The sequence below is a fragment of the Rhinopithecus bieti genome, unplaced genomic scaffold (genome assembly GCF_001698545.2).
Source record: "Rhinopithecus bieti isolate Rb0 unplaced genomic scaffold, ASM169854v2 scaffold_23881, whole genome shotgun sequence".
Classification (NCBI taxonomy): domain Eukaryota; kingdom Metazoa; phylum Chordata; class Mammalia; order Primates; family Cercopithecidae; genus Rhinopithecus; species Rhinopithecus bieti.
Genome location: NW_016811421.1, coordinates 457126 through 484038, shown reverse-complemented (window position 1 = coordinate 484038; position 26913 = coordinate 457126). Strand labels below are relative to the sequence as shown.

The 26913-nt window shown below is 40.2% G+C and overlaps 1 protein-coding gene across 1 annotated transcript in view; it reads right to left on the bottom strand.

Moving 5' to 3' along the window:
- ICA1 (islet cell autoantigen 1) overlaps nucleotides 1-26913 on the bottom strand; it is a 161237-nt gene that overhangs the window by 97927 nt on the left and 36397 nt on the right. Inside the window, 2 exon segments of the mRNA XM_017893892.1 lie at nucleotides 19939-20137; nucleotides 23117-23240. Of these exon segments, the coding sequence (XP_017749381.1) occupies nucleotides 19939-20137; nucleotides 23117-23240 (323 nt within the window).

Below are 26913 nucleotides of genomic sequence, written 5' to 3'. Positions count from 1 at the left end.
AGAGGAGACAATGTGAGCAAAGCATCGTTTGGAGAAAACCAAGCAGCTTGCTGTTATTGCAACAGAAAATATGAGGCTGAAAAGAGTGTGAATTAAAACCCTAGATTTGTACCAGAGTGAAACCACAGAGGGCTTTGTGGGGTGTTGAGGAGCTTGAACTCAATCCTGTGGCCTTGGCAGTTACTTTGCAGAGACGTTGATGTGGTTGGATTTGGGTTTCATTTCAGTCACACTGGGGTATGTGGAAGGCAGACTTGAAGCAGGAAGTCAAGCCAGATACTGGTGGTCCAGGCGAGCATCACAAGGCCTGAACAAGAGCCGAGATGACAGGCTTAAGAAGACACAGATCTGGAAAATATTTGGAAGGTCAAAATATGCTAATATGATGATTTGTTGGATGTAGGAGGTGCAAGAGAGTAAGGCATCAAGATGTTCCTTAGGTTTCCAGCCTCAGTGAGAATAAAGACAGCAGTTCCGCACAGCAAAGGAAACAACAACACAAAGAGATGGCCCACAGAATGGGAGAAAATATGGGCAACCTACCTGACAATGGATTAACAACTAGAATATATAAGAAGTTCAAACAACTCAATAGGAAAGAAATCTAATAATCTGATGTAAAAGTGGGCAAAATATTTGAATAGACATTTCTCAAAAGAAGACACAGAAATGGCAAACAGGCATACGAAAAAGTGCTCAACATTACTCATTATCAGAGAAATGCAAATCAAAATGGCAATGAGAGATCATCTCACCCCAGTTAAAATGGCCTTTATCCAAAAGACGGGCAATAACAAATTCTGGCAAGGATGTGGAGAAAAGGGGAGCCCTGATAAATCAGTACAACCATTGTGGAGAACTATCTGAAGGTTCCTCAGAAAACTAAAAGTAGAGCTACCGTATGACCCAGCAATCCCATTGCTGGGTATATACCCAAAAGAAAGGAAATCAGTATATCAAAGACATATCTGCACTCCTGTATTTGTTGCAGCAAATACAGGTTCTTGGCTGTTCACTACAGCTAGGATTTGGAAGCAACCTAAATGTCCATCAATAGATGAATGGATAAAGAAAATGTGGTACTTATACACAATGGAGTACTATTCAGCCATAAAAAGAATGAGTTCCTGGTCGGGCACGATTACTCACACCTGTAATCCCAGCACTTTGCGAGGCTGAGGCGGGCAGATCACTTGAGGTCAGGAGTTTGAGACCAGCTTGGCCAACATGTTGAAACCCTGTCTCTACTAAAAAATACAAAAATTAGCCGGGTGTGGTGACGGGCGCCTGTAATCCCAGCTACTCGAGAGGCTGAGGCAGGCGAATTGCTTGAACCCAGGAGGCAGAGGTTGCAGTGAGCCAAGATCGTGCCACTGCGCTCCAAACTGATGACAGAACTGTTTCTGTCTCTAAACAAAACAAAAAACAAAAGAATGAGTTCCTGTCATTTGCAACAACATGGATGGAACTGGAGGTCATTATGTTAAGTGAAATAAGCCAGGCACAGAAAGACAAACATTGCATGTTCTCACTTATTTGTGGAATCTACAAATCAAAACAATTGAACTCATGGAGACAGAAAGTAGGATGGTTACCAGAGGCTGGGAAGGGTAACGGGAAGTGGGAAGGAAAGTAGGGATGGCTAACGGACACAAAAAAACAGAAAAAATGAGTAAGACCTAGTATTTGATAGCATAACAGGGGGACTACAGTCAATAATAATTTAATTGTACATTTTAAAGTAACTAAAAGAGTATAATTCAATTGTTCATAACACAAAAGATAAATGCTTGAGGAAATGGATACCCCATTTTCCATGATGTGATTATTATGCGTTGCACACCTGCATCAAAACATCTCAGGTACCTCATAAATATATATACCTACTATGTAGCCACAAAAATAAAATTTAAAACATTTAAAAATACATCAACTGAATATTTATTGAGTTAAAGCATAGTACCATGTGTTTCCGGGATGACAGAAGTAATTGGGGCTTCTTAAAGTCTTTGAGAACCTTTAGCATAGTTGAGCAAAAAAAAAAAAAAAAAAAAAAAAAAATTACAAAACAATATGTTAGAACAATTACAAAGTACTATATTAACCAAAAAGTGAATTTGTGGAAGTTTGGGGTTTTATGCCAGATTACAGGAGTGGCCATAAGTTGACACGGAGGAAATAAAGGAACAGACTGACTTCCTGTTTGGGGGATGCAACCATGAGGGGCATAGACATAGGAGCCTGCACATGCCATGTGAAGGTTGACAAGTATGGAAGGGGCCTTGCTGGGAATCAAAGAGATGAGACCGATGAGGTGTCATGGAAAAGGAGCAAAAAGAACACTTGAATATAGGAAACTGAATTTACTGGACTGTAGTTGACTACTGAAGATCATTTTAGATTCCTGAATATAATGAAAGAGTTTCATGAAGATTTAAGCCACAGTTATGAATATTAGTTGAGTTTTGAGCTGGTAACCCTGGATCCATCTACTAAATGTCCAGCCAAACAGGGATAGTTTCATAATTTATCATTCTTTTCTAATTTCTCACTGCCAATTTCTCAGAAAAGCCATGTCTAGCTTTGGCTCCTTTTGTAACTGTAGACATTTTCTGGACTGAAGTGTTTCATGTCTGATCTACTTTTACCACTGCTCTATTCTCTTGATGCCAAACCCCCCCACAAATTTCATTTAATTTAGTGGTCAGTGAGTATGGCAGATAAAAACATACTTTCTAGAGTGAGAATGCTTGTGTTTTAGTCATGGAAAATTGGGGCAATATTTTTGTAATATGTCAACGTGGTTTTCTCTTTGCATGTCTATGTGCCTGACCTTCTCCATTGCCAGCCTGAGGCATACCTCTCCCTGGCTGTGCCTCTGGATTGTTGCAGGAGAAATACAAAAAGAAAGTTGTACTCTCCAGCTTCTGACAGCCCCAAATTGTGTTTTCAAGTCTGCAGCAAGACAATGAACTTGAAACTTGGGCTTTTTAAAGGATTAGATAATGTTTATCTCCCACTGTAGCAGGTGGACTTGATCCTAGACTTCGAATTATGGTGGTGGTAGTGATGGGGTTAATGATAAGAGAACGGAAGGGACAAATCCTGCCTATCCCTTTCGGGGCTGGGGTCTTCAATCAGGCAACTGGGCAAAGACACATGGAGCCCAACTTTGTCTCAGGGAGGAAAAGCCCTGAGGGAAAAACCAAAGGCAGAAGATGAACTGCCCCCACCCTGCCCCCGCCTGCTTGGTAGTTTGCAAGGGGGTTGCCTCTCAGGCCTGCCTCAGCTCCAAGTAGGGTCAGCTGCACTAAAATAAAGCAGTGCAGTTGATGAAAAGCAGTGCAGTTGATGAAAAAGGGCCAAGTTTAGCTCCCGGGTTTCTCCATGAGCTTTTGTGGTATGGAGAAGAAGACATTCAGAAGATCTTCCATGTTTTATGCAAAGAAGAGGGAGGTGGCTGAGGGTGCTGGCCAGTAAACTTGCCAGGGAATGGCACTGGGTTAGGGGCCAAATGGAAGTCCAAGGTAATCAGAATTGCCATAAGAGAGATTCATCAAAGGAAAGAGGCTGAGGATCCTAGAACATTCCTAGGGCTGAGGAAGGAGATTAGGCATTCCCCTGGCCACAGGCTTCAGGAACTCACCATGCAAGCCCAGACTAACGATGCTGCAGCAAGATAAGCAAGAAACCAGGGGACAGGGAGTGGCCTCTAGGACACCATGTCCCCTGCCTACGCCCAGGACACAGTCAGCCCAATGCCCTCCTGGAGCAGAGAATGCTTCTGAAAGAGCATCCAAAAACAGACGATTTAAAACAGTACAGAGGGAGCCAAATTTTGAATTGACTCAACATTTAAACTGAAACAACAGAGGCTTCTTAACCTAACTCAACTGACAAGTGTAGAAGACCCCATCATACTGCTCATGAATAAACTGCTTTAGTTCCAGAAAATAAGAGGATGCGTGTGTCAATGTGGTCTGAGTCAAATTATAATCCTTTCCACCTGGCCCTGACACGTTCTGACTGTGTCACATTGAGACAGTTATGTAAACTCTCTAAGCGTCAAAATCCTCATCTGTGGAAAGCAGAACATAGTGTCTTCCTCTTGGGGAGTTTTAATGAGCCCATTTATATAAAATGCTTACAACTGTAGCTGATACATGATAAACTTTTTAGATGTGTTAATTTTGTTATCACTTCTACTTTACATTCAATGTCAAAGTTTCTTTTATTCTGTTCAAGAATGGCTAACTACATGTTTGTCAAAAAATGTCGAAGTACTGTATTTCTGACATTCTTCATTTATGATGTCACAACCTCTAGTTGTGAAAGGCCAGCACAGAAAGGCCATTCTGGGGATGAATGAGAATTACTGTTTTTATATCACCCTCGACTTTTTCTCAGCTTAGTAAACATCTTGGTACCACAGAAATTACCTCCAAGCCAGGATGATATTTCTTAAGAATAAAGTTGGCTGTAACAAACCAACGAGTAAAATGATGGAGGCATTTGTAGGACCTGGTGGTGAACCTGCTCTGTCTTAGGCTGATTACTCCTAAGAGGAAGAACCAGCTATAGGCAATAGACACGACACACAAATGGGGGAAAATGCAGAGGGGAGGATTCCTTTGTGAATCTGTGGGCAATTTTAACATGCATATCTGGACAGACAGTGCCAGAGTGCTCCTGGAAAATTACTTGTGATTAACATGGGTATATTAACTGTCAGAATTGTTTGCTGCTGAGTATTCAATTATACTATACTATAATATCAATTATAGATATTAACTAACCTGGGGCTCCATTCTAGCTCTCTCAGTTTTCTGAATCAACCTAGAGAACACCAAGGGGGCTTTAGTTGAAACAGGAGAAGAGACTTCATTAGAAAGGTTAATACTGATTCTAGATAAACAAAATAAGTAATTTTTGAGTGTTTGTGATACACAAAGTTCTAGGCTCTAAGCCTTAGGTAAACATATATGTAAGTACTAAAAAGCGCAATAAGCCTTAATATAGTAGAGTTCCTGGGAAATGAAGTGGTTTAAGTGACTTTTCCATGTAGGTGAAGCATACTCTATTAAAAAAAAAGGTAAGAAATAAGAAATCTTCATATAAGTCAGACATTATTAAATGTCTATCTTCTAAACTAGAGCAAAATTGCCTTTTTTGATGGATCAGTCATCATGATGAACATCAGCTATTTCACGATGGTGCTTTGGAAAGTATTTCTCAAGGTATGATCTATGGATCCCAGCAAAGGAATTATCTGGGAGCATGTTAAAAGTCAGATCTCCAGGCCTCCAGAATCAAAATCCTTAGGTAGAAGCCAGGATTCTACACATCCAACTTGCTTCTCAGAGGATTCGTACACTCAACTGAGGCCAGAGAGGCCCTAATTCAGAGTGAGTTGAGATGTTCTTCACTGGAAATGTCTGCAGGGGGCCTGTTAATTTTCTGTGTCTATTTGCTGTAGGGCTTCTGCTACTTTCCTCTTGTGACTGCAAACCTTTCAACAGTGACAGGCTTTAAACCAGTGGGGCAATTTGCAGAGGATCCTTTGCTGGGTGCTGGCCTTTGTGATGTCTACTTTCCATCAATGAGCCACAGGTTTGGGTCCCTGAGTTGAGCCTACTGTTGCAGGATTCCGGCACCAGACCCCAAAGAACTCAGGCTCTAGATGTGCCATTTCACCTCAAAAAACCACTCCCAGAATCAGGTAGAACAGAAATGTGAAATGCCGAACCTAGAAATGTGACTGGATGTTCAAGAGACAGAGAGATTGGTGAGAAGGAAGGGAAAAGAAAAGTCCAAATACTCCTTAAGGGTGCTTGGAACATGAACCACTGGGGTCAGAAAAATGAGTTCAGAGGATGTGGCATGTGCTGGAAGATGTGACTGCTACTTTAACATGAAGTCAGGTCTCCTCTACCCCAGAAACCCTTTTTTCCAGTAGTAACCTAATATTACACAAGGATCTGTTCATTGGATTGTAGTAATGTGGGGCCAAAAAGGTGAGAAGAGCACTGACTGTAGAGTCAGAGGCTTGGGTTCAAATTCTAGTTCATATGTATGGCAATGGGCAAGTCAGTCATGGTTGCCCTGTGGTTTTCTGTGAAATGGGAAAAAGAATTCATACCCTCGCTAATGCTGTGCAGTTTTAATGAGCTAATGAATACGAAACAGCTTTGTAAACTGTAGAGCATTTTACCAATATTTAATCAAAAATATTCTGCATTATGTACATATTTAAAGAGCTGCTAACTCGCTCTATAAGGCAGAATGTTAGGGAAAACTCTAGGCTGGGAAAAAATTCAAATATGTTAATTTTCTTACATAAATAAACCTATCATATTGTTCATTGTGGAGTTTAAATATCTGCTGTGCTTTTGTACTAAGAAAAGATATTTTAAACAAAAAATGAGCAGTCTTTTGACTTTTGCACAACTCATGTTAACGTCCTTTTAAAGTATGTTGTTCTTATTTTCTGGATTAAATGGTGAGAAAGTTCATCAAATCTTCATTTTATTTTCAAAATACTCTTTCCTATTGTCATCTCCTTAATGTCAACTTTACTCGCACCATTTATTAGCTGAAACTGCAGAACAGTGGGGAAAATGGGGACATGCCAGGGAGAAAGGAGGGACAAGTAAATCCACAATGAATCTAATAGGTTTTGCCTAAAACCTAAAATACACTAAGGATAAGGAAGAGGGAGTCTAACTTGCGAAATCCAACCATTGTCTGGTTTCACATCATGACTTTTAGCTGTTGCTTTTTATTTTAAAATGGAAGACATGCAAAAAAAAAAAGAAAAAAAAAAGGGTGGGGGGGGCAGAACTAATTCTTTCAGTAGAGAATTAATGAAAAGCAGACGGAGGCCTGGATAATAAGTACCAATAAAAGCTTTAGCTGACATAGCTTCAGTTTACAAATCTCTGGCTTTTCCTGGCAGGGCTTGGGGATGGAAGGTGAGGAAGCATGGCATACACAGCCTGGATGGGGAAGATATGCAGATCTTTAAAATTAAAGATGTTTTCAATGTCTTATTCTAAAATACTTGATTTGTGGTGCCTCTGATAAAATTCCAATGAAACCTGAGTATGCCACACAGTCTCTAGTAACCCTCGGGGAGCCACATCCTCTGTGTTCCCAGTCATATCTGACTTTAACATATACACTTTGTTAAATAGGACCCCAATCCATAACGTGCACACAAAAAGATGTGTGGTTTAGAATCTGCATGTGTTTCCATTTCTTTTTAAACTTGAACATTAGGAGGCCCTTATAAGAGTATTAAAAAATAAACGAGTAATAAACAAATATGATGAAGCCAGAGGGATATTAGTTTGATTTATGGCAACTGATACTACTCAAAAAATGTTAATGACAAAATTGGGGCTAGCAGGAACATAAATGCTCTTGGGTTTAGTATGTAAGACCTGGAAGACTCCCAGTGAAAAGGAACTGATGAAATCCCTAGATTGAGAGAGCAGAGTTGAGAGAGAGACTGTAGGGAAAGACTGTGCCTCAGCACATTAAACAGCATGAATAAGAATTAGAGGTGGACGCTGAACACAGAACAAGTCATTAAGGCTGACAGAAAACCTCCACGTCAGGAGACAAAACCTCAGCCTATAGGGTGCTGCAATCTAACTCGAAGGCCTGGAGTGGGGTTGAAAGTGGGGAGATGGTTCTCTCTGAAATAGCTGCTTACCCCCCCTACTGCCTCTCTCCCCCTCCCCCTTCATTCTTTTTTGGGAAAGGATTTTCTCCAAGTTCTCACTGATGCTAAACATAGAACATGTTCCTTCTAGGACAGAATTGAGGATATCTGGGAAAAGTTGTCTTTTACTTTCTCACCTTTTCCCTTTCCGGATAAGCATAACTGCTCCTTGAAGTTCTCCTAGAACAGTGAAGGCTTTTAAAAGAAACACTGTTATCTTCCTTCCTGCTCTTTGGTGGCTTTCCCTCAGGCGCTAGTTTTGATCCTTCCATCCCTAAGTGACTTCACCTCCTCACATGGCTCTCCCTGCTGATGGCTTTCGAAAATGACTTCATCTTCCAACCTCCTCCATCCAGCTGCCCACATGACATTACCTCGGAACTTAGCTTCCCATCTTTGCCCCTAAAGCCTGATTTCTCTCTTCCCTTTATTATTATTAAAACCCTCCCCATTTTGCCAATTTAAGAAACTTTTCTGTCATTCTCCCTTTTCTTCTGTTCTTTAATCTCACTGATTCTCAATATTTTTAATAAACATTATTGTAATGAGTAACACATGCACATGGTACAACATTTAAAAGGCAGGAAAAGGCGTACGGTGAAACCTCAACCTCATTCCTAGCTTCCTCAGCTCATCTCATCCCCCAAGGTGGTTCTAGGCCCTGGAAGCACTTGCGGTTGCCAGCTTCTCCTGGATCTTTCCCCCACAGATTTAAGATGAAAAAAAAAAGAGAGAACAAGATCCTAAATGCAACATATTTTACCCCACTATTTTCTCAGCTTCCCTATTTGAGAAATTTCTTCATTTATTCCACACGCATTGATCTGTAGACTATTTTCCCCTATGGTTCCTCCTCTTCCGATATGGATATTTTCCAAGTCCCTTTGCCTGAACCTCTCTCAGAACATGAACTAATATCCATGAACTATTTTTGCTTGTAAGCATGGCTGAGTCCCACCTCTAGTGGTCCAGGACAGAAATTTATTAAAAAGAACAAAGCAGAAGAAAACCTCATCCCTCAATTTGTTTATATAATTAATCTATCTTGAGAAACATCCCTCATTTCAATGTCAGCAGTCACCAGCAGAACCACAGTGAGGAATCAGCATCTAAATGACAATGGTTGTCTCAGAGTCACAGCTGGAGACAGAATTTTAAAAGATGGATGCACAGATAGATGGGTGGTTGGATAGAAGGAGCCAATCAACTGTGAAGTGTTACCAAGCCTGAAAATCATATTTCATTTGATGGTAACAACAGAAGCCTGATTAATGCATGTGGGAATTTCATTTCAGAGTTACACCAATAGACTCTTAGGGTCTGCTTCTTTTTAGGGCTCCCTGAACCCATGTAAAATCGGCCCATTTAAGATTTTAAGGCTCCTCTCTCTGAATTTGATTGATCTTATTTAATGATTAGGAGTGGGATAACTGCTGAAGATGAAGCAGGATTTCTTCACTTGGGATAATTTTATTATACCTGTAACTGTCCTGAAAATTTTATGTTTGAAAGGTAGTACACACATTTTTAAAGCTGTTGTCTGTTTAAGGTTTTCTTTTTATCAATAACTCACTAAAGGAGACAAAGTGAAGACACTTTTTGAGATAAGTGGGACGAAAGTGGCTGAGAATTGTGCACATTTTAGTGAACAGAGCTCCTGCTGACCAGGACATAAACGGGTAACCTGCCCGCTTCCATTTCCTCATTTCCCTGTTAGATTGGAATTACAGCAGTTATCTGGAAAACAAGGAATCATCCAACATCTTTTTTTTGTTGTTGTTATTTTAAATCTCAGAACTATGAATGGAAACTACCAGTTTTCTATTCAATCATTCTTCTGATAGTTCGAACACTAAAATATAGATAGACTGAGGACTTGGGACAAAGGGAAGTCTGAGTTTCAGTGAGAGACAGGGAACCTATGAAATAATGACAATCTATAACTCCATTACAGTGCCAATACTGCTTGCATAAATCTTGTTAGGAATGCTTTCTTGAGGGTTAACAAAAATAATTCAATCATTAAAAAATGCTATTCAAAATTATTTAATATTCCTTGATGATAAACTAACACAGAACACAAGTTTTTCCTAAAGCAATTGTGATTTAGATCTTTCTTTCTAAAATACTAAGTCTCCCTAGCCAACTTATAAATCCAGTTTTATGTAAAAGTGGCAATCCAGGCAACCATCAAACCATTATTTTTGCCGTCACTGAAATATCTGTTTGTAAAGAAGGATTTGAAGAAAATTCTTTTTGAGTCTATCAAAAGCAATTTACAGTACTATAATGCTATTGGCATTCAGGAAACAGTAGCCACACTGCTCCTATTTGAAATTTAAAGAAAACCCACACTCTATTTTGTATAGGTAAGTAAATCACCATATTTTAAAATAAAATAAAATAAAAGTAATGGATCCCTGAAGCATAAATACTTTAAATGAGAGTGCTGGGCTAACCCACCAGGGTACAACTGTCTTCTTTTATACTGAAATCTAGAAGATGGTAAAAATTACAACTATTTCATCTTGGTGAATAAGAGGACTAGCTGGGAAAGATGATATTTGAGCTGTTAACCAAAAAGAAGAAAGTAATCTAGAAGGATGTGTTGCTATGACAGACTTAGGAGTCAACTACAGAGGCGAGAGACAGTAACTCATAGAACATGGTAATTTTCCATTGACCCGTAATTTAAGATGATACCTTCTTCAGAAGCTACCAAAAAGAGACAGAGGCCAATGGAACAGTCAGTGTTGCGTGGGGGCAGGGGGAGTTGTCACAGGCACTATGCATCCCTCTGATCCTGCAGCCAAAAGCATTAAGTGATGAAACATGGAAACATGGAAATAGTCATCCAAGAGATTCAAGCTGCTGAGGCACTGAGGAGCCCTTGTTAAGAGATGGGCTCAATTTACAGCAGTATTTTGACCTGGAACTTGATGGTTCCACTCAATAAAACCTGTTATGTTTTGAATGTTGTCATCCATGAAATTCTAGAAGCCAAGCTTGCATGTGCCACCCAATACATATAAACCTTAGGAAGAAAAGCCAGACAATCTGGCAAAAGGAAAACTACCTTGGACCAGATCAGTTCACACAGATCAGTTCGCAGATAGTTCACTTTTGTCCAGAGTCCACTCTGAAACTCAAGAGTTAAGCCAGCTTTTCCCTTAAACAATTAGAGAAATGTCACATGCAAAGATTTAATGCCTCTCAAGAGAGATGTAGTCCTTCCCACTCCACACTTGAAAAAAATCTGTTTTAAGCCAACATATTAGCATTTATAGTATTACAAAACATGCTTAATTTAAAAAAACTGTATGGATAGTTCCTCTACTTACAGAATTCAAATAACAGAAATCATGAATTAGTATGTATAGATGATATCTTCTAGGATGTTAATATCCTCACTTGCATAACTGAGTCTCATTTTTGTTCAATGGCAGGATTAAATTTCAGTAATACATTTATAAGAAGCATATTATGTTTATTATGCAATTGGGTTCAAGGATGTGTAAGATCCGGATCTTTGCACAGTTGAATCCCAATTGCAGAATAATTAAGCATATTTATTTACCTATTCGCTCATTTGATAAATATTTATTGAATATCTACCAAGTGGCAGGCTTAGAAGCATGTATAAAGTGCAACGGGAACAGTGCAAAAGGGTAACAGCCTTGCTTTGGGAAGTCAGCAAAGGCTCCCTGGGGGTCATGTGGCCTTAAATGATGCCTCAAAGTTTTACAGGCACAAAAGAGGGAGAAGGGAATTTCTGGTGGGAGAAACAGAGCCTGCAAAGGTCAGGGTGTGTTAAGAATGGGGTGAATGGCACGGATTTTAATGAGGCTGGAAACACAGGGTGTGCATGTGTGTGTGGCAGCAGCAGGGAAGAGAGGCGGGAGGGAAATTATTCTAGAGGGAAGCCGGGGTTGGGGGAGGTAGGTCAGAGCCAGCCTGTGGAGGGCCTAGAAGGCCACACTAAGTTTGGACTTGTCGATTGTCCAAGGAAGGGCCACAGAAAGTTATTAGCCAGGAGAAAGACATGATCACTTTGTTACGGAATTAGGACTAGCATTAGTGTGGAAAGGGGTGCCAATTATAATCCTTTAAATTGAAGAAGATCCTAGCTCAGATAAGAGCACTGGGGATGAGAGGAGAGAACCAATTCAAGAGATACTTTGGAAGAAGAATTATTACAAACGAGAGGCCTCCTGGATGTGGAGACTGAATAACGGTAGCAGCTGAGGATCAACCTCTAGCTTGGGAAACAGAAAAGGATGTGACAGAAATGTGCTTAAATGTCTGTCATTTTGGGGATGTGTGTAAATATATTTACTTATTTTGCACAAACGTAACTGAAAACTTTTCAGGACATAAACACATCATGAATATGTATTTATTTAAGCTTAAATACTTCTCACTACGAAGTTGAACTAAAAACAGAAGTAATATAAAAGCTGTGAAGGTACATCAAGTAAGAAAGGCACAAATTAAGAGACTACTATATAATTTCCTAGCTCATCCATTTATAAACGCAAAATTATGCTCAACAGACAATTTTTTTTTCAAAGACTTCAACTGAAAGTAGATCACAGAGGGGGAAAAAAATCCCTAAACACAAAGGTGGGTTGTCTAACCATTATAGCCAAAGGAGAATTTTATTTTTTTATGTTTTATTTTTTGAAACAGGGTCTCACTCTGTCTCCCAGGCTGGAGTACAGTGGCGTGATCACAGCTCACTGCAATCTCTGCCACCCAGGCTCAAGGGATCCTCACCTCAGTCTCCTGGGTAGCTGGGATTACAGGCACGCACCACCATGGGCCAAGGGAAATTTTAGAGCAAAATGTTCAAGGGATCCAGGAGCTCCAGCAACAGACAGGACAGGCAGCTAATCTTGGGTTGGTGGGACTCCCGAGACAATCAGGCACTTTGGAATCACCTGCCCTTTGGGTTGGAGGAAGGCGGCTGAATCGTAGAAGAGGAAGTCAGGAGTGGCCTATCATACCTGGAGACTCCTGTGTGACAAACTGTTAGACAATCCAGAACGATAAACACCATTTACTCCAGCCCACATTGCGGGGGCAATCCAAGGCTGAGGCCAACCTCCCAGAGACCCTACAGCTGATTAATTTAGCATATGTGTTTTGCTGGATGTTAATTTTTTTCCCTTGGAGATTCAGGAACAAATATGGTAACTATAAAAAAGAGTTACCATTATCCAAGAGCTTGCCTTGTGCCATGTGCCCTGCTAAGTACCTCCCGTGACTCATGCCCTCTAAAACTCACTGCCCCCCTGTGAGGGGCAACTTCCTCAGCTGCAACCTGCAAGGGAGGCTTAGCATGGTTAATGGGTTTGGTAGCTTGTCCAGCATTATGCCCCAAATAAATGGATCTTCTGGTTTGTGGATCAGGACTCATTCTACTCTGAGTACCATGGGCCCTGGATTTCATGTGTTCATAGTGCTCTGTAAGAGTGGGAGAAATGAAGTGGTTTGCACATTGAGCTCTGGAATTGGACTGTCTGGGACCAAGACGAAAACATTCTACAGATCCATTGCACAACAATGTAAATACATTGATCACTACTCAACCGGACATGTAAAAATGGTTAAGATGGTAAATTTTATGGTATGTTTCTTTTTACCACAATTAAAAAATTTTAAAACCTCACACTTTCTTAATCTCAACATGCACTAGAGGTACCTATAAAACAGCAGCCAGCAAACTATAAAGGGATGGTGAGTAAATATTTTTAGCTTTGTGAGCCATTAGCCTCTGTCGTAACTGCTCAACTCTGCCATGGTATTGTGAAAGCAGCCAGACCACTTATGGTCATAAGTGAATAGGCATGGTCATGTTCCAATAAAACCTTTATTTACAAAAACAGGTGGCTGACCTGTGGGCCATAGGTTGCTGACCCTTGCAAAAGTATTCATACATAAATAAGAGAAAAATACTACCCATTTGTAAATACCAAAGGCTCCTCTTTGAAAGTGTCCAATAAATTCACCCAATAATTACGCATGAAACATTCTTATTTTTCCAGAGGCTAAGATTAGAGCAATAGCAATAAGAGCAAGCAGACTCAGAAAGATCAGAACTTATGTGAAGTCCCAGGAAAACACCACATTGAAAAATGAACATGTCAGACCTACTCCAGTATCTACACTTCTCTACAGATGAGCTCAGTGATTTAGGAAAAAAAAAAAAAACTAAGGCCGGGCACTGTGGCTCACACCTGTAATCCCAGCACTTGGGAGGCCGAGGTGGGGAGATCACTTGAGGCCAGGAGTTTGAGACCAGCCTGGCCAACATGGTGAAACCCCATCTTTACTAAAAATACAAAAATTAGCTGGGTGTGGTGGCCCGTGCCTATAATTCTGGCTACTCAGGAAGCTGAGGCACAAGAAATGCTTGAACCTGGGAAGCGGAGATTGCAGTGAGCTAAGATTGCACCACTGCACTCCAGCCTGGGGAGAAAGAACAGGACCCTGTCTCAAAACAAACAAACAAACAAAACAAAATAAAAAACTAAAAATGCTGCAGCTGGAAGAGGGCTCAGCGATCACCCTTAGTGGATGAGAAAATTGAAATAGGTTTATTAGACCTATCCAAGCGGTCACAGCTCGTGTGAGCAAGGGCTAAGACATAGTGTAGTGCCATCCTGAGTCTGAGGTCATGCTCCTTCCTCTTCTCCATTTCCAGTCAGGAGCAGCAGCGAGCAGCCAGCCAGCGAGTTATATTTCATGCATGTTATTTTAAATGGTCTTGGCCTTACCCTAAAGCTAATTTTTGCTATTTATCAAGTTCCATGGGGAGAATCAATAAAGATAACATAAAACTCTGAAAGTCTCATCTCATCCAATTCAGATTTGGAAGCATGGGTGTAATTGTTTGTTCCCTTCCAAGTTGTGCCATGTGAAAATGGCAGGCTTTTCCTTCGGCATTCACATACTCTAAAAAAGCAGCAACCCATGGGTGGGGTTTGGCAGCTAGAGTCAATCTACTTGAATCCACAAAAAACAGGCACCCCAGTTAAACAACCAAACCCAAACAAACAACAGGCACACACCAAAACCCACAAATGAAAATGGCAAGTTATGAAACAAATACATTTAAGAGAGCATTAGTTTTACAAAAGAAATTTTCCTCTTAAAAGAACTCAATCCAGTGTATAGAATTCTAGAACTAGCAGAGGAAGAGAGGATAATGGAGTAAGCCCCCTACCCTACCTCCTTTACAGATGAATTAAGCAAAGTCCTGAGAGATATTAGCGCTTAAACATTTAACACTGGTTCATTGCATGGATCCAAACTGGAAATGTTCCCCATTCACTCAACACAACTCTCTGGGGTAGGGGGAGGTGTCCCAGCCCTACCCTAGACACTGAAGTAAAGCAGAAACTGGTTTAATACAGAGAGCTAAATGGCCCGGGCAGAAAGGAAAGGCCTTCATCCTACAGCCTGAGATGGTTGAGCAGTGACACTCTTGCATTACTTAGTGTCTCCAACTCTCACGGGACCCGCCCTCAATTGCTAAAAGAGCCTGACCTCTGACAAAAACCAATGATTTCAGCAGTAATTAATGATACTGTCAAATTAATTAACCCAAGTCTTTGTTCACAGGAAACCCATCCCCCATATCAATACTGCTGTTTACCAGTCCTTGACTAAGTGCTATAGACCCAAACCTTCACAATCAGGACACCAGAACACCACTGACTGATGGCCCTAATAAGGTCCCACCTAGTAAGCCACCAACATTTGTTAATAAGCCTTCTCACCAAACATATCCTTTGATAATATGATTAGTGCATGAACAGGTCTCCAAAAGCTAACACTATTTTAAACAGATATGCACCTGCAAATACCAGTGAGTATCACTCATTTCCTATAATACCTTTTAGCTATCCTTTTGAATTATGGTGATGAAACACTAGACAAATGCTGCAGGATTTCATTCGCCATTTAATAAATGGCTCTCATTAAAACACTGGTTCGCTTGTCCTTGTCTGTGAGGACTCAGACTCCTATAAATGCCCACGTATACATTTCCATACTATCTCTTTAGAGGATTCAGGACTATTTTCTTACACCTAACACAGCTTTTATCCCATTTAGAATAATTACCCTCCATCCCATTTCTGACTTTCAAGAAAAACAAGACACTTAATTGACCACAGGAGGACTCTCTCAAGGGCATTTAGGCTGCAAAAGCTTTGCTGCAAGCTCACAACTTCAGCTGATGTAATCTGCTACAAGAAGCTGACTTCTATTTTTAAATCATACCCTTTTACTCTGCCTTCAAAGGGCACATATATCACATGTTGTAACTTTGCTCATAAAATACCTCGTGGTCTCGGGGTGAATCACACTGTCAGGAGGAACTTCCGACTGCACACAGCCCAGCCCTCCCCCTTTAAATTCATCCACCTTTTCCTATTATGTATTTGGTCTTGAGAACAGCTATGTGCGGCCACACTCTCCAGGTATCTCGTCCCTCATGGTCATATTGACAAGGAGCAGATGCCTGGCAGGGTCCTTCTTGAAGGCTGGACTCATGCTTTCCCACCTCTTTGTATTTCCACCCCCGACACAGACACTTAATAAATGCTCTTAATGTTGATGTTGAGAGCTCTGTCGTCAGGCCTCTGTGCTTCAAAGGGTGCCAGAAGGAAAACAGATTGCTTTGTTTAACTTCAAGTTTTTCATTCATCATTTCAGGCATGCTCACTGTGTGCTATTTAAAAGGTTTCTTGGCAAGACACTATGAAAAAGACACTATGAAAAAAGCCTTGGTTTGAGGCGAAAAGACACTTGAACTTGCAACTTATTTATGCTTATTCTACTTATTTGTAAAGACAATGAAGACCTCAGCAATTAAAGTGGTGCTACCATGGAATCTGGTAGAGGTCAGAACAGCCCATTTCTCTCTGGTCTACCTCCCCCTTCATTTCATGGTTACCTCATGTCTCATCGGGTTTGTATAAAAGCTTCCCAGTAGTTCTCCCAGCCTCCAGTCTTAGGCCCTTGCAATCCTTTCTCCATCTTACAATCTAAGAACACAAACTTGATCATGCCTCCTGCCTTCCCTATACCCTCCCACTACCCCCCCCACTTAGAGAAGTGTTGTTTTTATTCTAGTCCTGTCTCCCTTTCTAGCCCCATGGTCAGGGCACCCCATCTCCACACCCACCTCACCTTCTGTGCTCTGGTTCTAAGTGTGCTGCTCCTTTCCCCTAAAAGATCTTTCTGAAAATTGCTTTCTCAGCCGGAAATGCTGCTCTGTTGCTCCTACTCCTTCTACCCAGCTCCTTCCTACCCGCCCTTCACATTTTGTTTAGTGCCACCTCCTCCAGGAAGCCCCTCCCAGGAGTTCCTGAGGCACCATGTGCTACCACAGACACTACTGTTCGCCATGCTGTACTGTGTTTACTTGCTGTAGCCCCACATGACTGCACAAGACAAGATGGCAATGATCAGTCTGCTTCCTTACTACTGTATTCCTCCGGATGCTGCCTGAACAGGGCCCAGCTTCAATATCATTTGTTGAATGGACAATAAATGAATGAGTAGATCCCAAGGAATCCAAATAGGGAGACCACATCCATGAGGTATGAATTCGAACTTTGTCTCCATCAGAAAGTGTGAACTTAAAAAAGAGAATTTATAGCAAAATACTACTTTAGCTCAGGATTCATCCTTTGAGATGTGAAGGTGGCAGCTGGCCCCGAGGAGACTGAAACTCCCCCTCCCACAGTGACTCCCAAGGAGCCACTGGCAGCTAGATCGCTCTCCTAGATGACTCAGAAACACATTTAGGTAACACATTCCTGGGAGAGAAATGGAGACTGTTTAAAATGGAGTCCTACTGGGACGAAACACTAAAGCTTGCTCAAAGTTAAATGTCAAGTTATAAACTCCAAGTGAAGAGAAAACTCCACAATTTAAATTCATTCTAAAAAGGGCAGCAAGCCTCACATTAATAATGCAACTTCTTACCTGCAAAACCACGTATGTCAATTTCCAAAACATCATGATGTCAGTTGCAAATGGTGAGAATGCCCCACAGGTCTGAGAAAACATGGGTGTGGCACTTCCAACTCAGTGCCTGGAATCTTGTCATTGGTTATGTGTGTGCTAATTTGGGGCCAGGCGCTGGACTGGCCCTGGGCTGTGAAGATCCCCAACACGGTTCCTTTTCTTGTGGAGAGTCTGGCCTAATCAAATATACACTTGAAGACAGGCTTATTTAAAAAAAGATTCTAAGTACACCATGTTTAGCTGTTAAATTGAATCCAGTACACATGGGATTGGGGAGTAAGGCTTCAGCAACTTCTGCATGGCAGAGGATTTTTTTTTTTTTAAACCATATTTTCCAAAATCAACAGACTGATGACACTAAGGAATGGGTAATGTTTCAACATTCAAACCAAATGACGAAGGGCTTGGTTTTTATTTCGTCCTTACAGTTAGTAACCACTCCCCCAAAACAAAACCAAAAAAAAACACAATTCCACATAAAATTCTTCTGCCTTCCAGAATAATCACATATTTATTTTTATTACCTGGCACATAGCAGGTGTTCAATAAATATTAATTGAATGAATAAATCACAAGAAAGGAATTACTATGAAAGGCCTTTTTCAATTTTAGGTATTCTCTCTTACGGAAGAAAATTATGTGTATTTTGAAGGATTCTGACTCTCATTTACCTCTCTGATCTTGGGCTAATTTCCTAACATGGGTATCATTTTCCTCACTTATAAAATAAAACCAGTGTCTTGGCTATTATGAGGATTAAAGAAGGCAACAGATATAAATGATAAGCACTCTGCCTTGTAGACAATTTTTTTCACCCTCTTCATTCTCCTCAACCCTCAAATAAAGTACTAATGACAAACCAAATTACTGGCCTGATTACAAAGTTAGAAAACTTCAAAAGTATCCTGGGATCACCAGCATCTAGCTAGTAATCCTTTAAAAATGTTATTTACAATTTAGGGGCTTTGATTTTTCTCTTCTATAAGATGAGTGAGTTTCACTAGAGGATCACAACAGCCTTTTCAGTCCTGATTTTCTATGACTCAGAAGCCTACCTTATGAAGAAGTCAGATGTTGCTGACACATGAAGAACATCTGTGATCAGAAATAAAATGGACCCTGATTTCTCTTCAGAGGGAAGGGTTCTAAATCACAAACTAAGATAAAACTTGACTTTAAAGGAATCAATCTATATCTAGGTCAAGAATTGGTGACCGTATTCTTAAGCACCTTCCTTCCCTCCACCCCTGCAGAGCTAACCTCCAACACAAGTGAAGGTTCTATTTGTAGCTCTGCAATAATGTACATAATAAGAAATCCAGGGATTTTAAGCAATATCACAATTACAAATGGATCATTTGAAATGAGTAAGACAGTTGACACAATATTATGTCAAGCCTAACATTTGGCTGATTCTTTTTTCTTTCACACCCTGAAATACATCCAGGCGACCAAACAAAGAACTACCAAGACTGCACACAACAAAAATCTCGCTCCATTTTCATAAATATTCAGTGTAAGACTGCCACCTAGTGGTGGAATGTATTCTTGTATGACAAAATCAAACTGCTAAATTGACACAAGATAATTAAAAAACCAACAAGATTGTTCTTTGCTGCTTACCAAATATTTCAATGAAGTTTAAGAGCATAGCCATCTCTTCAGCCACATACTTTCCTCAGAAAAAATTTCTGAGGAATGCTGCATGAGTCAACCCTGCAACTAAACCCCACTGCTTCTGAACATGTCACAAAACAAAGGAGCATTATTATTCTATTAATTTTTAATATGCATTAGCAATTTTAAAAGATTTCCCCAGTAGTCTGTTCTCACCTCCCAGATCCATTTGATCTAATCTTGATTTTTAGTTATGCATGAAAAGGCATTTAAAAGTGACAACCTTACAAAAAGTACGCATTATAAGAAAATCTGACTTCAATTAAAAGCAGTTATGAAATCCCAGCAATTTCCAGCTGTCTCTTCTATCTTATCCTTTAGAGAATTACGTATCACATTAATTGGTATTCTGTCACATAAAAAGACACCAGCGATGATTAATTGCATCCTTGGTGCTTTTGAGTTATGTCTTCTTCACCAGAGGGATTCAAATCACACCTCATTACCTTCCAGCATGTACCCATTCTGCTAACCCTCATAAAACCTCCTACCTTCCTGAACTTCTCCATTTGCTTGTAGAGGTCTGGATCAAGCTCTTGAGACACGTCCTTCATCCATAATAGTGCTCCTCTATATTCCGTCCTGCACTGTTCCATGCGGTTCACCGTCAGCCAAGTATCTGAGATGGCCCGATGCCGAAAAGTCTCCACTTCTTGGTGAAATCTACACAGAGGATTTCGCAAGGCCAACCTAGACAGGAGGACAAAGCCATACTTTCAAAACTAAGCCAGTGAGCAATTTAACTCCTTGACATTCTGCCAATCTTAGACTCACGAGTCTAGAACAGTGCCTGGAATGTAGAAGATGCTCCATCAATATTTGCTGAATAATAATTGAAATACATGTAGTTTGAACTGATGAGTCAGCCAGAGAAGATTATCCATGTACCCATCCCTTAGCTTACTGCTACTAACTGGACCACTGGCAAGCACCTCCATCTGCATTGTTGGGGGTGGTCTTGAGCCTGGGCTGAGTGCTCATTTGAGGCTGAGGTCAGTCCTGTGTTCATAGAGGATGGCCAAGGCATGACCACTGCCCATTTCTACATTTGGCCCTTTGAGGAGGGATGGAGTGTATATGATTAGTGTCTCTCTGACTAGGCCATTTTAGATCACTCTCCAAAGGCCAAGGCATCTGCTGCTCACTCCAATAGTCAGAGAGGAATGAAATATGAGCAGAAGCATTTTGAAATGGTACAGGAAGGGGGACCAGCACACTTACTGAGAGGCTATTGTGTGTTAGTACTTTCAGACAGGTTACATTATTTCATCTTTGCTAAAAAAACACTTGAGGATATTACACCAGAAATGAAGGTGATGAAGTAGGTGTAAAATTATTATAATGTTGGTTATAACATATGCCATTTACCCAGCCAAAAAACGTTTAAGGCATATTAAACTTCGGATATAATACTCATCTTGGTGAAAAATACTGCTTCTTCCATCTCCCTACCCAAAAATGAGCAATGTCAGATGAATTATACTCTTAAAATATACTCTTCTCCATGAAGTTTCAGGGCACAGATGCCAAAAAATGAATATTTAAATATCAATTTAAATGCAAACTTATTTAGCTAAAGGGAACAATGGTGTCAGTGAACTGAAGTCAGCTTTTGGAAATTCCATCAACGTCTGCAATGCCTTACATGTGTGTAGCACGGTAAGATTACAAATGGTGCAATGAACTATTAAAGAAAAAATTTCCTTTTACTATTTCCCCTAGTTTTCTTCTTGTCTGTAAAGCATTATTTTTAAATACTGAGTACTTGCATAAGAATAGCCTGCTCACACTGTCCTACCTAGATGTTGCAGATTATTTTCAAAGACATTGTTGTGCCATAAAGTAAGCTTGTTATTCCTGTTGGTTTGATTTAATACTCACCTTTCATCAAATAGAATATGTGGGTGTAGCAATGACTACTGAATAAGCCAGTAAAACAACACTGGTGTGAAGGTTTGTGTAACTGGTGACTTCTATTTAAAGACATCAAGAGTCCTCAGCTATCTCCCTAACGATTCTGTTCACTTCTAGATTCTTTTTTTCTCTTCCTTTGCCTAAGAATTTTTCTCACTGAAGTTAGCGATAATTATATGTTTAACATATGACAACTTACTCTATGAAATATTTTTTTAGGAATCAATTATTCTTGCAAGGTTCAAAAGGTCCTACATGCATAGAGTATTAATTAAGAGGTTAAAAGNCCTCAGCTATCTCCCTAACGATTCTGTTCACTTCTAGATTCTTTTTTTCTCTTCCTTTGCCTAAGAATTTTTCTCACTGAAGTTAGCGATAATTATATGTTTAACATATGACAACTTACTCTATGAAATATTTTTTTAGGAATCAATTATTCTTGCAAGGTTCAAAAAGGTCCTACATGCATAGAAAGTATTAATTAAGAGGTTAAAAGTAGATCATCTCTATTAGTAAAATTTTAGTTGCTTTTTAATTTTCACTTTTTGGTTGTCTCTATTTAAAATTTTCTAGAATGAGTATGTATTTTACATAGAAAATTATAAATAATACTAAATGGTAAGATTTAAGATGATAAACAAATACCTCTTGGGAAATGTGTGGAGAACTACTAGAAATGGTTTCGTTCAAGCATAAAAGTTGGCATTGCCCACAAAGTCAGGTTCCAAATGTCATCAGGAAGAACCTAAATGCTCAGGAGAAGACACCACTGAAAAAGAGATGCAGTAGGTCTCTTTTTTTCTACTCCATCTTCCTTGGGTTTTCATAGGAACAACCATGTACCATGCTGCTGGCCTGCTGTTGGCCCAAAAGGAGGGAAAGCAGCAAGGAGACATTAATAGAAGAAAATGCTGGACAATTTGAGTAACTGAAATTTCTATAGCCGGAATATTTGTGGGAACTACCTACATTCTGCCTAATATTAGTGGGTGACATTTTGGGGGTTTGTTAGTTACTGGGAGAGAAGGGAGTGAGGAGGAGTGTCACTTTTCTCAGGCGCAGAGGGTGACTGTGTGCAGGGGCTCCTGCTTATTTAACATCCACCATAAAAATGAGTCACAGTTGTGTTAAAAAAAAAAAAATACCACTCATCTACCACAATTTTCCCTGTACCAGAGCTTCTCAAACTTGAATTTACATCAAAACAACAGGGGTCTAGTTAAAATGGGGATGTGGATCCTGCATGTCTGGGGTATGGCCTAGATTCTGCATTTCTCACACACTCTCAGGTTATGGTCCGCGGTCTGAGCAGTGTGGACCTGGGCATGAGAACAGCACCTCTCTGAAGTTAATTGGCCCACAGAGAGTGGAGAGGGAACCCTTCAACCCGGTCTCATTAGGCTCCTGCATTAATCAGCTGCTGGAAGGGGACCAGACTGATTGCTACAAGCAACACGGAAGGTCAAACATAAGCCCAGGACAGCACTCATAGTGATTGACATATATAATGCCCCTATAGACCAAAAGAAAAATGAAAAAATTTTTTTTTAATTAACAGGGAGGAAAAAAAAATCCTATGTATTAATCTTAATTAGAGAGTTAAATACAAACTGCCTAACTAGTGAGTACAGTGCAGCTCCTCAGCCTCAGGCAAAATCCTTCTAAAGAATACTGTGAGATTCCCCTTCATGAGTAGGGTGCGTCCCAGAGTCTCCTCAGATCCCTCCAAATAGAGCCCCACTGAAGGCCACACACCTTTGCTGGGAAGAAAAGCAGAGGGCCTTTCCTGTCGCTTGCATCATCTTTCCTGCTCTGGTTTTATCTTGGAAGCCTTGGGATCGAAGAAATTTTCCCAGTTCGTTTTCTTCTTGAGACAAGACTGATGAAGAAAAGACCAAAAGGAGCCATGAACAATGAGCATTTTGATTACAAAGGGAACAAGAAAGACAAATCACAAGGTCCTCTCTCTTCCAGAGGCGAAGATGAGATGAAATTAAATCCAAGTGGCAGGCTACAAGGTAAGCTCCCCCTACCCCCCATTTAACTTTCATGCTGTTCTTCCATTTACAATACGAGAGATCAAATTCACTTGAATACATGTCAGTGAGATTGGTGCCCTGTAATCAGAACCAGAAAATGACCTCTGTACTGAAAAGCAAGCCCATAATGTGCTGCTTCGAGCTGAAATAAAGGAGTTGGGTTTGTCAAGTATGACTGTGGGAATCTTTTGTGGCTGCTTAGGATGCAGTGCTAGCTGCCTCCCATTATTCTCTCCTGCTGACTTTTGATCTCTGCTTTTTGAGTTACATTCTATTCGATTGTAAAGCAATTCAAATACCTCAGCCGTGACACAGGTTTTGGTTGGAAGTGGGGGTAGGGATTGAGGGTGGGGAGGTCATCAGGTTGATGACAGTGGGTTTTAAAAATACAGAGCTGGAACCAAATCTGAATTGGTGATGCCTAATCTTGGCCTTATTTTAAAGACAACCTCAGATGGTATTTTGGTGGGAAAGTGATTTGGTGCAAGCTTTCTACAGATTGATTTGACAGTATACATTTAAAAAAATCACAGAATTGCATGTATCTTTGGATTCTGCACGTCTACTGTTAGGTAGGAGTACTTCCTAAGGAAGTAGTAAAATGGGCACAAAGATGTAAATGCAAAAACAATCATAGCATCATTATTTATAATAGTAAAACACTCTCCTTATACTAGGAACTAGTTTAATAAAATACAGTGCACCCACATAATGGCACAGTAGGGGTCCTGAACACACACTAGCAGCCAAGCCCCCGGCACCAGAGTGACACTTAACTTCCTAGGATGTGCTTTCCCCCTAAACACAGCATTTACCATCAACAGATTTTGAACACTACTTTTATTTCCTATTTCTGTATTGATGTATTTACACACCATGTGTTTCTTAAAACTGCTTTCTAAATGCTACTAGGATTCTTGCCAGTTTTCACAAACCAGTCAGACTTTTCTTTAAGAACGTACCCCCATTCCTGACAGAATCTCACCAACAATAATTGTATAACATTAGGCAGGAGCCACAAATCCAAAGGTGAAGGCTAAACTCGATACTGCTACCTTATTAATTTGTGACTATAGTTTCACTCTAAACATTCCCTTGGGAAGGCCCAGTCAAGAAGAGGCTTTTAGAATCCATTTTTCCTGAGAGATAAACGATGACCCTGTTTCTCTTCTGTCTCTCAAAAATCAAGCTCACCATCAAAGGCCTGCTCGCAGGTTCCTTCCTCTGTGAAGCAATTGATCCCTATTTCCCCAGACAGCAGCGCTCTCTGGGCACCTGACTTAGCACTCACCTTGTGTGACTGGGCGTGTGTCTCTCTTTCCCAGGGGGCTCTAAGTTTTCCAAGACAGGGATCTCACTCAAACTGTGTATTCCCCAGGCCGAGCATAAAGTCTTAAATTCATGGTGCTAATTAAATGCTTACGAACTGAATTAACTATAATTTTGCCTTGTTATCCTCATATACTTTAATTCAGCTTAAATACTTATTGCCTTTTAATACTCATGCCATGGTTCTATGTAGCTTTTTAAAACTCCTATAATTATAAGAAGGTTTTTTTTGTTTTTTAATACCTTCCATTCCTTCTCCTCCCCACTGACTAATATGTGTCTCACTCAAGTCCACAATGAATCTTTCCCTATGGAGAGCAATTTCTCATTTTTGTTCTTAATAGCATGAGGCTACTGTCACCCTTTTTACCTTGAAGTCTCAAGTCACATACAAATGAATGCATTTAGCTTAAGGCTAAGAAGAAACCAATTCGTGGTACCTGAATGATTACATGGTTGGCGAAATGTACTCTTTCCTAAATAAACCTAAGTAGGCTGAAGCATTTAAAAATAATTTTGGCTCATTTTAGGCACTTGAGGATTAACTTGGGGCAGCAAACAGGTTTCATTTTAGGTGCTGACTCTGATTACTTGGCAATACTTACTCAGAGGGCAGTGGAAAGAAGTGTGACCTCTATCAGCGTCAAGGTTAGATTTTCTGAGAAGGGATGGTCATTCTTTAATTTTAAAAATTCAAATACTGAAATTAACTTATAGAAGTTTAAAATTCAGGTATAACATAGGTATCAGGTAATGCAAGAGGGCTGGGTGTGGTGATTCACACCTGCAGTCCCAGCACTTTTGGGAGGTAGAGGCAGGAGGATCGTTTGATAGTAGGAGTTCAAGATGAGCCTGTGCAACATAGCAAAACACCTGCTTCTATTACAAGAAGAAAGCAAAAATAAAAAAAGATAACTCAAAATGTTCTATTAATAAGGTTTCAATTATTTGGGACTTGAGAATTCAGAGACAGAAACATTTTTATATTTACTTGCTGATTAGGTTTTCAGATGTGCCCTTAAAAACAAGGCAACTATGGAACTATGAAATTAATCAGCTTGACAGCATTCACTCACTCAGCACAGATTTATGGATGATCCAACACATACGAGGCACAGTTCTTGCCACTAGAATACAGTGATGAAGAGGATAAAGGAGTTCTCCACACTTACAGAGCTTATATTCAAGCAGCAGGAGATAGAAAATAAAACATAAATCACAAATACGAAACACAAAAAAGAAAAATACCAGGGAGAGCAATGAGAGATGGGGAGTACGAGTGAGTGGTCAGTAGCTGCCTTAGACAAGGTAATCAGGGAAGGCGTCTCTGAGCAGGTGACCATTAGGCTGAGTTCTGAATGACAATAGTCTTGGGACTATGAGAGCAGGGACCTTCCGGGCAGCAGGAACATCCACTGCAAAAGGCCTCGGGAGTTTGGTGGACAAGGGAAAAGGTGGCTGAAGAGGTGAACTGGGGCCAGATCATGTCCTATGTATAAGAATGGGAGTCGGATTCCATTCTATGTGTTATTGGAGGCTTTTAAAAGTAGGGGAGCAATGTGATCCAATTTACGTGTATTAAACCTTTTATTCTGAACTAATGATAGACTTACAGAAAAATTACAAACAGTATATAGAGTTCCTGTATACCTTTCGCTAACATCCCCTAGTACTTACTTTTCCCTAGCATCCCCTTATATGTACATCTTACATAATCATGGCACAATAATCAACATTAGGAAATTAACACTGGTACAATACTATCAACTAACCTATAGTCCTTATTTGAATTTTACCAGTTTTTCCATTAACATTCTTTTTCTGTTATAGGATCCAATCTAGGGTCTCGCCTGGCACCAAAATATTGAGTTTCCTTAGTCTCTTAAATCTGTGACTGTTCCTTTGACTTTATCTTTCATGACTTTGACAGATTAAGAGTACTGGTTAGATATTCTGTAGAATGTGCCCCAATTTGGGTTTGTCTGATTTCTCAGAATTAGGCTGGGGTTATGGATATTTGGGAAGGATACACAGTGCTGAAGAGTCTTTCTTAGTGCACAGCATCAGAGGTTACATGACTTCAGTGTACCTCATCACTCATGATGTCAAGCTCAACCGCTTGGTTAAGGAGGTATCTGCTGGGTTTCTCCACTGTAAAGTTAAGAATTTTTTTTTCCTTTTATA